At 42.7% G+C, this 14,790-nt stretch overlaps 1 protein-coding gene across 1 annotated transcript in view; it reads right to left on the bottom strand.

The window, feature by feature from the left end:
* Nucleotides 1–14,790, bottom strand: part of TMEM236 (transmembrane protein 236) — a 37,578-nt gene that overhangs the window by 13,993 nt on the left and 8,795 nt on the right. The window contains 2 exon segments of the mRNA XM_047754979.1: nt 2,661–2,799; nt 8,274–8,346. Coding sequence (XP_047610935.1) covers nt 2,661–2,799; nt 8,274–8,346 — 212 coding nt within the window.

The raw sequence follows: 14,790 nt of genomic DNA, 5'->3' as shown, positions 1-14,790 counted from the left end.
GCAGAACAGAAACAGACCCACAGACTTTCAAAACAAACTATGGTTACCAAAAGGTGGGGGAAGGGATGGACTGCGGGTTGGGGATCTGCACGTGCACACTGAGGTCTGTGGAATGACTGGCCAAAGGGGACCTGCTGTAGAGCAGGGGACACTACCCAGCATTCTGTGATCATCTATGTGGGAAAGCATCTGAAAGAGAATGGACGTGTGTACATGCATAACTGAATCATTTTGTTGTATATCAGAAATTATCACAACACTATAAAACAACTACACTTCAATAAAACTTTAAAAAATGCAGAGTTGGGAGTTCCCGTCGTGGCGCAGTGGTTAACAAATCTGACTAGGAACCATGAGGTTGCAGGTTCGATCCCTGGCCTCGCTCAGTGGGTTGGGGATCCGGTGTTGCCTTGAGCTGGGGTGTAGGTTGCAGACGTGGCTCAGACCCGGTGTTGCTGTGGCTCTGGTGCAGGCTGACGGCTGCGGCTCTGATTGGACCCCTAGCCTGGGAACCCCCATATGCCGCGGGAGCAGCCCAAGAAATAGCCAAAAAAAAAAAAAATGCAGCGCTCCCGTCATGGCTCAGTGGTTAACGTAACCGACCAGGAACAATGTGGTTGCGGGTTCGATCCCTGGCCTCGCTCAGTGAGTTAAGGATCTGGTGTTGCTGTGAGCTGTGGTGTAGGTTGCAGATGTGGCTCGGATCCTGCATTGCTGTGGCTCTGGTGTAGGCTGGTGGCTACAGCTCCGATTAGACTCCTAGCCTGGGAACCTCCATATGCTGTGGGTGTGGTCCTAAAAAGCCAAAAAAAAAAAAAAAGACCTGAAAAATGAAAAGGGAGTTCCCATGTGGCGCAGTGGAAACAAATCCAACTGGGAACCGTGAGGTTGTGGGTTCGATCCCTAGCCTGGTTTGGTGGGTTACAGATCTGGTGTTGCCATTAGCTGTGGTGTAGGTTGCAGATGTGGCTCAAATCTGATGTCGCTGTGGCTATGTTGTAGGCCAGCAGCAGTAGCTCCAATTGGATCCCTAGCCCAGGAACCTCCATATGCCGCAGGTGCGGCCCTAAAAAAAAAAAAAAAAAAAACCAAAAGAAAAAAACAATGTTTGCACAGAAACTAAAAATACATATAATTAATATTTACAAAGGTATTTTGAATGAATGCTAGTTTTTTACATGGTGATTTTATCAAATGGTGGACCTATTAAACTAGACATTAACCATCCTAAGTATGAGTAGAGAAAAGCTCAAAAAGGAAGCTTTTCAACTAAGAAATAGCAGTTGTACAAAATGTTCTAGAGTCTTCCTAAGAAAGACTTCTCCCTTGAGGTTCTTTTATTTTTGATTCTCTTGACATCATGACTTCTGAATACAAGGAAAATTCCCCTTTAAAAATCCAACTCATCGGTTAAAATATAAAACACCAATAACTTATTCCCAAAAATAAACACGTGTGTTTTTCTCTTAAAAAAAAAAAAAAACCTTTCACTAAAAACTTAGAAAGTTCACGTTAACATGGAAAATACAGTCTCATTAAAAACAGTCCAATTTCAAAATAGGCTTGCGTTGTTAGGGAGTCCAGAGAAGTGGTAAAGGGTCTGGTGATTCCCAGATCTCTTAGGTTTAAGGCAAAAGCATTTGGGGGGTAGACGGCACGTACATCTTGGGAGTGTATTTCCTCAGTGGATTCACTGGCTGGCATTTTATCCACTGTGTCACCTGTGTTAGGTTAACCCGCATAGTCTATCCTCTCCCACCCAAGGACAAAGTGCAAATATGAAGCTCAGAGTCTCTGATTTCCTCCACTTGAGTTTCGATTTTCAGTTTGAGGAGCAGGAGCGACGGGAGGGGTGTAGCTCACAGTAAATGACTCTCTAGTCATTTTCCTTCCTGGTTGAGGGAGTGCAGTCCCAGGACTCTAAAGCATTCTCTGATGACTCACTCAGTGCATCCCACCCATCCATCAGGAAGTGACTAGATAAAACCTGACCATTTCAAATGCAGTCTTTGCCATACAATTACCATACCCCACATAGAGTGTAAATTGAACACGGACACCATCACATGAAATTAAATCAAAGCTGAGGGAATTTATAACTGACCCAATAGCATATCCAATTAACAAAATGCCTTTTTTTAAAGGCCAACCCATATTTAGTTTCAAGTGTTGCCTTTGGAGGCATATGGCCTATCTTGGTTTTACCAGTGTGATCTGTATGTTTTTGACCATCTGCAATTAAAAAACTCATAACTCTCTAGGACATACCTGCAGTAGTCATACTAATTAATCCCTGCATCAAGGTATCCAGACTAAACTCTCTGCTTATTCATCTAAACTTAAGGTTTAGAGGGTTTCTAAAATATAAATCTATAATAATTGACTTAGACAATTCTTATGAGTAAACATTAAAGATTTAATACTAAATATTTAGTAACTCTATTCATTTACTAGTACTAGCAAAATAAAAAATAAGAACAACTGTATAGCTATCAAAGTAGGTTTCAAAAATTATATTCAGATATCTTCATGTATAATCTTCTATCTGTAATATTAGCTCTTAAAGAATATCATTAAGCATGACAACATTTAACAGAGTGGGAGAAAGGTCAACCATATGTCAAACTTTTAAAGATATTTGTATTTAAAAGAATACTTACTCCTTTGCCTCCCTCTAAGAGGATATATCCTGAGTTTTTCAATAATATCCACGATGATCAAGCTCGTCAGGACCAGAGAGACTGGCAGGTCAGGTAACATATCCGGTAACATGGCAGATCCATTACTATTCTTTTGAACCTGTTTTCAGAAGACCATTTAGAAGCATTACACTTTTGGGGTTTCTTTGTGCAAAATTCTTTGAGGAGTCTGAAAGCAGTGCTAAATTAATTATCAAGACATTTACTAAAAGTCTAGAAGCTTGGTTTTCAGCTTTTTAAGTGTTCAACCTGAAAAGGTTTTGAATCATTTCTAAAAGGGTAAAAAGGATTCATATCAATGGGAGAGCATTCAGTTGAAGAGAGAGCTCGGTAAATGTGTATAAAAATTTAACAGTAGGCTCCCAGAGTGGTAGAATAGGGAATCTCTCTCAATACAGTTGCTAAGCAGAGCCTCTGAGAGTCCTAGCTCAAAGAACTAGGGGCACAGATAATTAAAGTATAGGGTCTTCTAAGGAGAGAGAGCCCAGTAAACCCAACTAGGCTTTGGAGCACTTCCTTCATCTGTTAAGGTATCAACAACAACAACAACAAAAACCCTATGGCAAACATCATGTTAATGGTGATATGTTAAGAGTTTTCCCTCTGAGATCAAGAATAAGACAAACATTACACCATAACCGTCTCTGTTCAACACTGTACTAGAGTTCCTAGCCAGTGTAATAACGCAAGGGAAAGAAATTAATGGTGAAGTACTGGAAAGAGAGACAAAATGTCATTTTCATAGACTATATAATTTTTTTTTAATTCCAGCTATTTTGTGGGAAATGACAAACTGATGCTAAAATGTATATGGAAATGCAAAGGGCAAGACATTTTAGAAGAAAAAGAAGATAGGAAGCTTTACTCTTCTGGATATAAAGAGCTATTATAAAGTTATAAGAATTAAGACATTATGGTTTTGCACAGGAATAGAAAAGTAGGCAATGGGGAAGAAGAGAATATTCAGAAAAGACCAAGTATAAACATGTGGCAAGGACAGACTTTTTAATAAATGGTACTTTGGCACAGTGGGTTAAGAATCCGACTGCAGGGGGTTCCCATAGTGGTGCAGCAGAAATGAATCTGACCAGGAATCATGAGGTTGTGGGTTCGATCCCTGGCCTTGCTCAGTGGGTTAAGGATCTGTTGTTGCAGTGAGCTGTGATGTAGGTCACAGATGCGGCTTAGATCTGGTGTTGCTGTGGCTCTGGCATAGGCCGGCAGCAACAGCTCCGATTAGACCCCTAGCCTGGGAAACTCCATATGCCGGGGTGAGGCCCTCAAAAAGGACAAAAGAAAAAAAAAAAGAATCCAACTGCAGTGGCTCGGGTCCCAGTGGAGGTGCCAGTTTGATCCCTGGCCAAGTGCAGAGGGTTAAAAGAACTGGCACTGCTGCAGCTAAGGCATAGGTCAAAGCAGTGGCTCAGATTCAATTCCTGGCCTGGGAACTTCTATATGCTGCAGGGTGGCCATGAGAAAAGAAAGGGAGGAAGAAAAGAAAGGAAAGGAAAGGAAAAGAAAAGATAGAAGGAAGGAAGAAGGGAGGGAGGAAGGAAGGAAGGAAAGAAGGAAGAAAGAGATAAAGAGAAAAAAAGAAAGAAAGGAAGGAAGAAAGAAAGAAAGTGTTTCTAGGAAAAGAAGGGCCGAAATTAAAATTAACGACATTAAAAAAAAAAAAGGGAAAAAAAGCCACCCACAGGAAGTACAAAAGGAAACGTGCCTGATACCAGTGTGACTTCCCATTAATCAGATTATTAGAAAAGAGGAATAAAAGGAGCATAGTTTAAAAAAAAAAAATGTTAGTCCATCAGGAGTTCCCATCATGGCTCAGTGGTTAACGTATCCGACTAGGAACCATGAGGTTGCGGGTTCGATCCCTGGCCTCGCTCAGTGGGTTAAGGATCCGGCATTTCCGTGAGCTGTGGTGTAGGTTGCAGACGCGGCTCAGATCCCATGTTGCTGTGGCTCTGGCGTAGGCAGGTGGCTATAGCTCTGATTCGACCCCTAGCCTGGGAACCTCTATATGCCATGGGAGCGGCCCAAGAAATAAAAATAATAATAATAATAATAATAATAATACTAGTTCATTAGACAGTATTTGGGGGAAAAAAAACCAAACTTGATTCCCTACAGTACAATATACACAAAAACTAGCTCCAGGTGGATGGTGAACGTAAAAGAGAACGGCAAAACAATATAGCCTCCAAATATAACATAGGAGAAAATCCTCAGGACCTCAAAGGTTCAGATTCACAACATGATAAATCTGCTCAAACAAGTTACCAAAAGCACTACTCATAATGTAAAGAAATTGATGCACTGTACTATTTTTAAAATTAAGAGCGTCTCTCCATCAAAAGATACCATCAAGACTACAAAGTCACAGGGAGTTCACTGGTGTTCTGGTGGTTAGGACTTGGCACTGTCACCACTGAGGCCCAGGTTCAGTTCCTGGTCTGGGAACTGAGATCCCACATCAAGCTGCTGAACGATGAGCCCTCCCCCCAAAAAATAGTGAGATAGTGAGATGATATTTGCAATATATATAATCAGCAAAGGGCTTGAAATGTGAACATACAAGTAATTCTTCCAAACTAATTTTTAAAAGATAAAGAAACACATTAGGAAAAAAAGGATGTGTGAGATGAAAAATATGCTTAATCTCACTAATACTGGGGAAATGCAATTGAAAATTACAAGGAAATTCAAGAATATAATCACCAGCGTGGTTAAAATAAAAAGAGTAACAGTGGAAGTGCTGCTGAGGACAGCAGCCTACTCATGCTCTGCTGGCGGAAGTCTGCATTAGCATAACATCTTTGAACAATGGACATTATCGGTTCCGATTGAGCCCTTGAACATCTTGTGACCCATCAATTGCACTCCTGCACATTTAGCAACTGAAATGCTTGCACATGCATATCAAGAGACATGTTCAAGGATGTTCACAGCAGTATTATTTGTAACAGCCAGAACTGGAAACTGAAATGGCCATCAAGAGGAGAACTGATGAGGCGTTCACTGGAGGCTCAGCAGGTTAAGAATCCAGTGTTGTCACTGCAAAGGCTGGGGTCACTGCTGTGGCACAGATTCAATCCCAAGCCTGGGAACTTCCACAAGCTGCAGGCATGGCCAAAAAAAAGAAAAAAGAAAAAAAAAAGAGTAGTACTTAGGAATAAATTATGATCTATTCATAAAATGAAACACTGTACAGGAGTGAAAATAAATGAACCACACTTCTGAATAAAAGAAGCCAAACATAGACAGACGGACAGAGATAGTCTGATTTCCCTTCATAAAACTTTCAAAAACAAGGAGTTCCCTTTGTGGCTCAGTGGGTTACAAACCCGACTAGTATCCATGAGGATGCAGGTTCAATCCCTGGCTTCGCCTAGCCGGTTAAGGATCTGGCATTGCCACGGTGTGGGTGGCAGACTCAGCTTGGATCTGGCATTGCTATGGCTGTGGTGTAGGCAGCTGCAGCTCCGATTTTGACCCCTAAGCCTGGAAACTTCCCTATGCTGCAGGTGCAGCCCTAAAAAGCAAAGCAAAACAAAACAGAACAGAACAAAATAACAACAAAAAAAAACTTTCCAAAAAAGATAAACTAACCTGTTAAGGCAGAAGTTACCTTTGGGGTGAAGGGAAAATAATCATTACAAGGAGTATGGCAGTAGTTTTTAGGGAGCTGGTAAAGTTTCATTTTTTTTTAAACCTGAGTAGTGTTTCCACAGGGGGTTCCTTCGTGGTATTCCATTAACATTGTATATTTAGGTCGTGTGAACTTTTCTGTGTGTTACACTTCAGTGAAAAATTAAGTATGAAAAAAGGAAAGGAAAATATGCAACAATGGGTGAGACATGAGCAAGAATCCAAGAAAGGGAAATCAAACTACAGAGAGACCACCCTCTCTGAGAATGGTATTCTTTGAAAGGTTGTGAAATGAATTTCTTTAAATTTTTTTTATTTATATTTTTATTTATTCATTGTGCTTTGTAGGGCTACACCCGCAGCATATGGAGGTTCCCAGGCTAGGGGTCAAATCGGAGCTACGGCTGCCGGCCTGCGCCACAGCCACAGCAACGCAAGATCCCAGCCACATCTGTGACCTACACCACAGCTGACGGTAACGCTGGATCCTTAACCCACTGATGGAGGCCAGGGATTGAACCCACAGCCTCAGGCTTCCTAGTCGGATTTGGTTCCATTGCGTCATGACAGGAACTCCTATAAAATGAATTTCGCAAACTCTTGGGCACTTCTCAAGTGCTTTATAAGGTCTTAGGGGAGGAAGGGGGAGAAAATGATATATCTAGATTAAAATATTCATATGTTGCAGTTTGATGCAATAGACATCTGCGTGGTCTTCTGAGGTTATACTATGCATTTATATACTGTCCTAATGATGCACCTAGGACATCTCCTAACAGTTGTGTGGTTTCTAGCGAAGTCATACATTACCCAGTACTCACCTCTCCCACCGCATTAAGCAGACCTATCCGAAATGTCTGTTTATTTTTATCTCTACTGACAATCAATAATTCCTGAGAGCTCGAGACTGAAATCTTCTGAGTGCCCTATCCTCTACCTAACACAGTGTCTGGCGAGTAATACGCACTTAGTGACTCCCTATTCAACGTGTCACTGAAAATCGTATGCACAAACAAATCAATAAAATGAGCTTTCACAGCACCTTGCAAATTAAGAAGATTAGCAAGGCATTCTGCTTTGAACATCTCAGGTAAAACTGTCATTACAGCCTAAAAGTTCTGCCTGTAACATCCCTATCCTGCAGACACTATCCATCAGAGTCCCTCTGGAGCTGCATTTTGTCGAACCATGAACTCAATGAATTTATTTTCAAATAAACATCATGTGCAAATTATTTGTCAATGGATCTATTAGCAAAGGTCTTAGCATGTGAGCGGTCGTTCCCGTGGATATTGTTTTACTCCATTTAGAGCTGAGGATGCTCATGAAAAATATCAGGTTAGAAGAAACAAATGTGGATCTACTCTCAAATTCCTTGCTTTTTTTTTTTAATTATTATTATTTTCCAAAGAACATTCCTTTCTCACATAGACACAGAAGCAATTTTTTTTTGTCTTTTTGCCTTTTTAGGGCCGCTCCAACGGCATATGGAGGTTCCCAGGATAGGGGTCCAATCGGAGCTGTAGCCGCCAGCCTTCACCACAGCCACAGCAACACAGGATCCGAGCCGCGTCTGCAACCTACACCACAGCTCACGGCAACGCCGGATCCTTAACCCACTGAGCAAGGCCAGGGATTGAACCCGCCATCTCATGGTTCCTAGTCGGATTCATTATCCACTGCACCACAATGGGAACTCCCCAGAAGCAATTTTTTTTTTTAATTGGCTGCTAGACTTTCCTCCAGAATCACACAGGAAACAGTGATGTTAGTACTTTAAATACATATATTGCAACTTGGTGGCACACTGGAGAAAATCAACTTTAAGAAATGTGTTGGGCACATCGCTCTATGAAATTTTAAGAACAGAGGACATTTTAAAAATCTCAAAAGCTTGCAGCAGAAGAAATCAAAATTGCATACCTCGGTCACTGCTATAGAAAAGCTGAAGCTCGGCAGTGTGGTGAGTACTACACACATCATCATAACAGGTCTCCTAGCAAAGGAGAAAAAATAAGCAAAAGCAATAATGCACAAGATCAACAGTTCCTCTTCCGTTTTGCCAGTTGTGCAGTTCCGGTTCCATTCATCTCTAAGTTTTTCTAAGAAGCCACTGCTTCCCTATTTCCAGTTCCTGAATGTTTGAGTATGGCAAAGGGGAACACACACCAAACCCAGAATGCTTTTCTAGAACCAAGGGTGAGAGGTTTCCAAATTATCAGCAAACCACTGATGGCTAAAAGCATCACAGGGCAAAACAAATGACCTTCAGAGTTTTCATAATTCATTTATTGGAATCCTGTCTAAGAGTTCTGGCTCTGCTGACCAATCGAAAAAACGGACAGTGTGACTTTCTCAAGGGACACTATACCCCATGTTGGAAAACTGATTTTTTTTTTTTTTAAGGGCCGCTCCCACAGCATATGGAGGTTCCCAGGCTAGGGGTCTAATCGGAGCTACAGTTACCGGCCTACGCCACAGCCACAGCAACGCCAGATCCGAGCCGCGTCTGCGACCTACACCACAGCTCATGGCAATGCCAGATCCTTAACCCACCGAGTGAGGCCAGGGATCAAACCCGCACCCACAAGGCTACTAGTCAGGTTCATAACCCACTGAGCTAAAACAGGAACTCCCTGGAAAACTGATTTTTTAAAAAAATCTATTTAGAGACAATATCCCATTAGACAAAGGTGACTTAATGTGAAAACATCTGGATTGATTTTTTTTTTTTTTACTTGTACCTTCCCCTCCAAAAATCTTAAATACACAAAGGTCACATACTTGAGCCTTGTGTGATCACTCTAATAGTTATTAAAATATAATAGTCTACCTAAGACAAAAAGAATTACAATGTACATTTAACATCACTAACTTACGGGAAGATAAAATAAACTCATAGGTTTTCTTTCTATACTGAAATATTTACTTCCTCTTTCCTTAAACACGTATTATATTAATTACATGTATAGGATAATGTGTGTGGGGGGTGTTTTCTCACCACACCCAAGGCAAGCAGAAGTTCCTGGGCCAGGGATTGAAACCACGCCACAGCTGCAAGCCACTGCAGTGACAATGCCAGATCCTTAATCCACTGAACCACCAGGGAACTCCTGGATAGTGTGTTTAAATACAAAAGATGTGGGAGTCTTTCTAATGGCAAAGAATGTCTCTGTTTCCCATTGTGGCTCAGAGGGTTAAGGACTCAATACTGTCTCCGTGAGGATGCAGGTTCAATCCCTAATCTCACTCAGTGGGTTAAGAATCCGCTGTTGCTGCAAGCTGCAGGTAGATTGTAACTGCTGCTTGGATCTGGCGTTGCAGTAGCTGTGGCGTAGGGTGGCAGCTACAGCTCTGTCTCAACCCCTAGCCCAGGCACTTCCATATGCTGCAAGTGCTGCCATAAAAAGAAAAAAAAACAAAAGGATGTCTCCTTGGTCCTGCCATATTCCTCTATCCCAGCCCCATCCTAGATGTTTTAGGTACAGACATAAGACAGGGGGTGGATAGGCCGTCTCTCATCACCAGACCCAGTACCACCTGCTAAAACCAGAACTATAATTCAATTTTAAACTGGTGGCTTTTCCTCCGTTTCTGAGCCCAGATTCCTGCAGCATTCAGCTCTCAGACACCGGCTCAGGCTTTCCTACAGTCCTCTTCTCCACTTGACCTCCAAAGGACAAGGGTACCCCAGGGATTATTCCTGCACCTCTTTACCTCTATTTTCTCCTCCGGATAATCTCAGCCAGTCCTATGGCTTTAAATCCCATCCACTTGCCCATGACTCCCAACTATATTATAACAGGTCACACTGGCCTCCACCCTGAACTCTGGACGTGTGTACCACGTGGATGCCAAAGAGGATTCTGTGGATGGAAATTGGCAGTGGTACCACAACACTGTTAATCTGTAGACTTCAAAACGCTTAAGATGGCAAATTTTATGCTAAGTATATTTTACCACAAAACACACTTCTTTGTGTAGTTCAGAGATTAAAAAAAAAAAAAAACCACACATCTCCAGTGGACAAGCAACGTCATCAGAATAAAATTGAAACTTATCACCATCACCTACATGTCCTATATGATGTGGTTTCTCTTCTTTCTCCTACTCTCTTCACCTAGAATGGCCTGCCTCCTCTGCAACACCCACTTCACCCTTTGGTTATTTTGTGATCACACCAAGTGTGTCCCACCTTTGAGCCTTAACGCTGGCTATTCCTTTTTGTCAGGAGGTCCTAGATTCTAGATCTAGATCTAGATCCTGGATCTTCCATGTTTGGCTCCTCTGTACCTATCCCCAAGGTAAGTTCCACAGGAGTAGGTACCTTATCTGAGTTGTTTATTACTCTGTCTCCAGCATTTAGAATATTTCTAGGAGTTCCCATTGTGGCTCAGTGATAACAAATCCGACTAGTATCCATGAGGACTCAGGTTTGATTCCCGGCCTCACTCAGTGGGTTAAGGATCTGGCATTGCCTTGTGCTGTGGTGTAAGTCACAGATGTGGCTCAGACCCTGCGTTGCTGTGGCTGTGGTGTAGGCTGGCAGCTGTAGCTCTGATTCAAAACCCCTCGTCTGGGAATTTCCATATGACGTGGGTGCAGCCCTAAAAAGAAAAAAAAGTTATTTCTAAACTTTTTTGTACAATAAACTTGCCAAGGATCTGGTCAAGCCTATGGACCCTTCTCAGAATAGAATTTTTTAAATGCATAAAATATGTAGACTTAAAAAACAAAGCAATTACGTTGAAATACAATTATCCACCATTTTTAAAATTTTTGATTTAGCAATATATATGCCTATCCAAGAACACCCTGGGTCTTATTTTCTTTGGAGGATTCAAGTTCTAGTGGAAACTGTAGTCACTCATAGTTTCAAGGGAGTGAAGATCACATACCATAACCTGAAGTATCAGCAAAAATGGTAATGTGATAGAAAAAAAGCTAGACAATAAAGTTACAGGTCCTGCTAGTATTGCTGTGGTTTGTTACCAGCATTCATAATGAAGAGAGCAGTTCCTGCTGTGGTGCAGGGGGTTAATGACTGGCTTGTCTCTGTGGAGGTGCAGGTTCAATCCCCGGCGCAGTGCAGTGGGTTAAGGACCCAGCATTGCTGCAGCTGTGGTGTAGGTTGAAGCTCAGGCTCAGATTCAGTCTCTGGCCTGGGAATATCCATATGCCTCCAGGGTGGCTGAAAAAAGGGAAAAAAATTCATAATGAAGAGAAATGCCAGCTTTCAACTAGAAGTTAGTGAAAATAGAGATGTAACTTCTATCTCAACCCCATAATCCTGGAGAATGTCTGGCACATAGTAGGAAGTCAGTAAATGTGAAATGAATGAATGGAAGAGTTAAGAAGTGAATAATAATACAAATCAGTGCTTTACTGAACCAGAAATAATGATGGAGAAGTTCCCACTGTGGCACAGCAGAAATGAATCCGACTAATGACCATGAGGTTGTGGGTTTGATCCCTGGCCTCACTCAGTGGGTTAAGGATCTGGCATTGCTGTGAGCTGTGGTATAGGTCACAGACACAGCCCAGATCCTATGCTGCTACAGTTGTGGCATAGCGCCAATTCGATCTCTAGCCTGGGAACCTCCTCCATATGCCACGGATGTGGCCCTAAAAAGCAAAAAAAAAAAAAAAAAAAAAAGGGAAAAAGAAAAATAAAATGAAGAAGAAATAATAATAACCTGTATATGAAAATCTTTACTTATTGCTAGCATCTGCTAATAATTTATGAAAGAGTGTTATAGGCTGAGTTGTGTCCTTCCTAAAAGACAAGCTGGAATCCCAACGCCTAGTACCTTGGAATGGAATCTTACTTGGAAATAGGGTCTTTACAGAGGTAAAATGCTAGGTCTTTAGGGCAAGACCAAGCCAGTGAGACCAGAGGGACGATAATGTGAAGAAACCCAGAAGGGTATGATGTGAAGATGAAGTCAGAGAGCAGGGTGAGACATCTAGAAGCCTAGGAACACCAACATATGCCAGCAAACCACCAGGAGCTAAGGAAGGGGTCCGAACAGATTCTCCTTCCCAGTCCCCAGAACCAAACCTGCCAACACCATGATCTCGAACTTCTGGCTTCCAGAACTTGAGATAATACATGCCTGTTGTTTAAACCACCCAATTACAAGTACTTTGTTATGGCGTCTTAGGCAACTAACACAGATTTTGCTATAGGGAAGTAAGACACTGTTGTAACAAATACCCTAAAATGTGGAAGTGGCTTTGGAATTGGGTAAATGGATGGAGTGTGGGAGAGTCTGAAGATACAGGTTAAAAAGAGACGAGAATGCTCAGAAGAGATTGGTTGGCGAAACACAGAAGGTAAAGGAGATTCTGGGGCGAGACGTGTACAGAAAGCCTCTATCGCCCTAAAGAATTTAACATTGTTCTGAACAGAATATTGCTAGAAAGAGAAATATTACAAGTGTTTCTGGGGAGTTCCCTGGTGGTCTAGTAGTCTCATTGTCACTGCTGTGGCATGGGTCACTGCCGTGGCTTAGGTTCAATCTCTGGCCCCAGAACTTCTGCATGCTGTGGGTGAGGCCGAAAATAAAAGTGCTTCTGGTGAAGTCTTAGAAATGAAGACTGTGTTGTTGGAAATTGGAAGAAAGATGATCCTTTTGATAAAGTGCCAAAGAACCTGGCTGAAACGTGTTCTGTTGGGTAGAGTGGAACGTGTAAGTGATGAATGGAGACACTTAGCTGAGGAGATAGCCAAGCAAAGTGCTCAAGAAAAAGGCAACAGGAGAGAGAGAAACTGAAGAAGGAACTGTTAAAGAAAAAGGAGCCAGGAGTTCCCGTCGTGGCTCGGTGGGAAATGAACCCGACTAGGAACCATGAGGTTGCGGGTTCGATCCCTGGCCTCACACAGTGGGTTAAGGTTCTGGCGTTGCCCTGAGCTGTGGTGTGGGTTGCAGATGCGGCTCAGATCTAGCATTGTTGTAGCTGTGGCGTAGGCTGGGAACTATAGCTCTGATTGGACCCCTAGCCTGGGAACCTCCATATGCTGTGGGTGTGGCCCTAAAAAAAAAGGAGCCAGAACTTGAAGATTCAGAAAACTCTCCATACTGCAAACAGTGAGAGAGCATGTTCTGTAGAAAATACTGAGGGTGTGGCTTGGGAGTCCAACCAAACCTCAACAGAATCACCGATAGCTTGCTCTGAACAAGGACAGAGATGGGACAAAATGAAGCAAGGCTGATAGCCTTCTGGGACACACGAGGCAGGAAACAGACTACTACAGAGTTATCTGGCTATAAATATGTACTATCCTTCAAGAAAAGGGAAGAATGACTCGGATGATGCTTCAGAGGCCAGGGAAGCTGCTCCTGCCACCAGGGGCCCAGGGGTTCCCTCCTAGATCTGGAGGGGCAGGACTCCTGACAGTGACCAAGGGAACAGGGTCCCCACCCTGATGAGCCCAGAGGACAGAGTATCCAGACACAGAGGTTTATCCTCAAGCTTCCAAATGTAATGACGTTTGTCTTGCTGGGTTTCAGACTTGCTCGGGACCCACGACTCTTTCTCTTCCAATATTTCCCCTTTGGCACGAGAACCTCTATCCTATGCCAGTCCCACCATTCTCTTTTGCAAGCAAATAAATTGTTGTCTGGTTTTATAGTTTTACAAACAGAGAGGGACTTTTGCCCCCCAGATAAATGACATCCCAACTCTCATCCATAACTGCTATGGATAGTTTAGATGATGAGTTTGGGGACTTTGAGTTAATGATGCTTAGCTGGGATTTTGGACTCAAAGTTGATGATGGAATGATTAAAAATGCTGGAGATCTGCAAGCTGCAGCACAGGTCTCAGACGCAGCTCAGATCCAGTGTTGCTGTGGCTGTGGTGTAGGACGCGGCTGGGCTCTGATCACACCCCTAGCCTGGGAACTTCCATGTGCCATAGGTGTGGCCATAAAGAGGAAAAAAAAATTTTGGGGGGGAGATGCTGCCATGGAGAGAATCTATTTTACATATGGGAAGAATGCAAATTTGGGGGGGGGCCAGAGCGCAGACTGTTTTGGTTTCAGTTATGTCCCCTAAAAGAGGCATGTTGACATCCCAAACCCCCCCCCCATCCCGTAGAATGTGACGGCATTTGGAAAGAGGGTATTTATAGAGGTAATCAATTAAAATGAGGTCATTAGGGTTGACCTTAATCCAACATGACCAGTGTCCTTATAAAAGAGGAAAATTTGAAGACGCCTGCCTGTCTTTCAAGGCTCCCCGCAATCAGATCTTAACTCTCCAACATGTGGCAGAAACACATCCACTCTACACTAGCCCTTGTAAGCTCAAACTCCATGCCTCGTACTCTGGGAAAGCATTTCACAGACATGACTCAAACCCCACAACAACCCTCTGAGTAGGCTACCATCTCTCTTTGACAGATGAAGAAACTCATGAAGAAGGCTTCATTAGTT

The sequence above is a fragment of the Phacochoerus africanus genome, chromosome 12 (genome assembly GCF_016906955.1).
Source record: "Phacochoerus africanus isolate WHEZ1 chromosome 12, ROS_Pafr_v1, whole genome shotgun sequence".
Lineage (NCBI taxonomy): Eukaryota > Metazoa > Chordata > Mammalia > Artiodactyla > Suidae > Phacochoerus > Phacochoerus africanus.
The sequence above is the reverse complement of the archived record's forward strand: the minus strand, read 5'-3'. Positions and strand labels throughout refer to the sequence as shown.